At 69.7% G+C, this 1,074-nt stretch overlaps 1 protein-coding gene across 1 annotated transcript in view; it reads left to right on the top strand.

The window, feature by feature from the left end:
- CHLNCDRAFT_37743 (hypothetical protein) overlaps positions 1–859 on the top strand; it is a gene marked incomplete at both ends in the record, with an annotated part of 4,646 nt that extends 3,787 nt beyond the window's left edge. The window contains 2 exons of the mRNA XM_005842699.1: positions 335–457; positions 773–859. Coding sequence (XP_005842757.1) covers positions 335–457; positions 773–859 — 210 coding nt within the window. The remainder of the gene's footprint in view (positions 1–334; positions 458–772) is intronic.
- Positions 860–1,074: the final 215 nt, after the last annotated feature.

Below are 1,074 nucleotides of genomic sequence, written 5' to 3'. Positions count from 1 at the left end.
TCCAGCAGACCCTGGGCTTGAGCTGTGGGGGGTGGGGGGGGGGGGGCTGCCTGCCCGTATCTCCCTGGTGGGCGCCCCCGTCCTCCCGTATCCCTCATGGTGCCCCCTGCCCTCCCTTATCCCTCGTGGGGGGGCCGCCCTGCCCTCCCGTCTCCTTTATGGGCGCCTTTCACAGCCCGCTGTGTCCCCGCGTCTTGCGTCACGGCCTGTGAGCGCTGCGACATTCTTCGCTACCCGCCCCGGTCCCCCCTCCCCAAGCCCACCCCGCACCCCGCCACCCCCGCCGCCCCTGCCACTCCTCCGCGCTCACCCGCTCCCGCGTGCGCCCTCGCAGGTCAAGGACGCGGAGGCCAAGGGGGCCACCCTCTGTACGGGGCCGTACCGCCGCGAGGCCAACCTCATCTGGCCCGTAGTGCTGGACCACGTCACCCCCGACATGCGCATCGCGTGGGAGGAGGTGGGTGCCCTGCTTGTGGTGCAGGGGCGCACGCAGTGGGCAGTGTGTGTGTGTGTGTGTGTGTGTGTTTGTGTGTGTGTGTGGTGTTCCTGCCACCTGTGTTGTACGGGAGGTTCTCGCTGACAGAGGGGTGGGGGAGGGAGCCCTCACCGTTTGTCGACGGGCAGCATGGCAGCACAGCGCGGCAGCACGGCGAGGCAGCGTGGGCGGCGGCCGGCGGAAGCCGAGCTGCCATGCCGCTCCGCCCGTCGCCCGCGCCTCACCTCCCGCCTTCCTGCTCCCCCTGGCCCTCTCCCGGCTCCGCCCGGCGTGCAGCCCTTTGGCCCCGTGCTGCCCATCATCCGGGTAAAGAGCGAGGAGGAGGCTGTGGAGCACGTGAATGCCAACCGCCTGGCGCTGCAGGTGCGCCCACTGCCCGTATTGCTCCTGGAACCTGTTGTTGCCTGTTGTTTGTTTTCCCTGGTACCTGTTGTTTGTTGTTCCTTGCGTGGTGCCGCTGCCGGGGTCCAGGGTTTCATTGGCACGGGTAGGGCGGCCGGGTGGGCGAGGGTGGTGCATGAGGATGGGCTGTGGTGCAGCTGCATGTCACCCACCCCTGCCCCCGGCGCACCTCCCCG

Source organism: Chlorella variabilis, assembly GCF_000147415.1.
Source record: "Chlorella variabilis unplaced genomic scaffold CHLNCscaffold_72, whole genome shotgun sequence".
Classification (NCBI taxonomy): Eukaryota; Viridiplantae; Chlorophyta; class Trebouxiophyceae; order Chlorellales; family Chlorellaceae; genus Chlorella; species Chlorella variabilis.
Note: the sequence above shows the minus strand (reverse complement) of the source record. Positions and strands in the feature narration are given on the sequence as shown.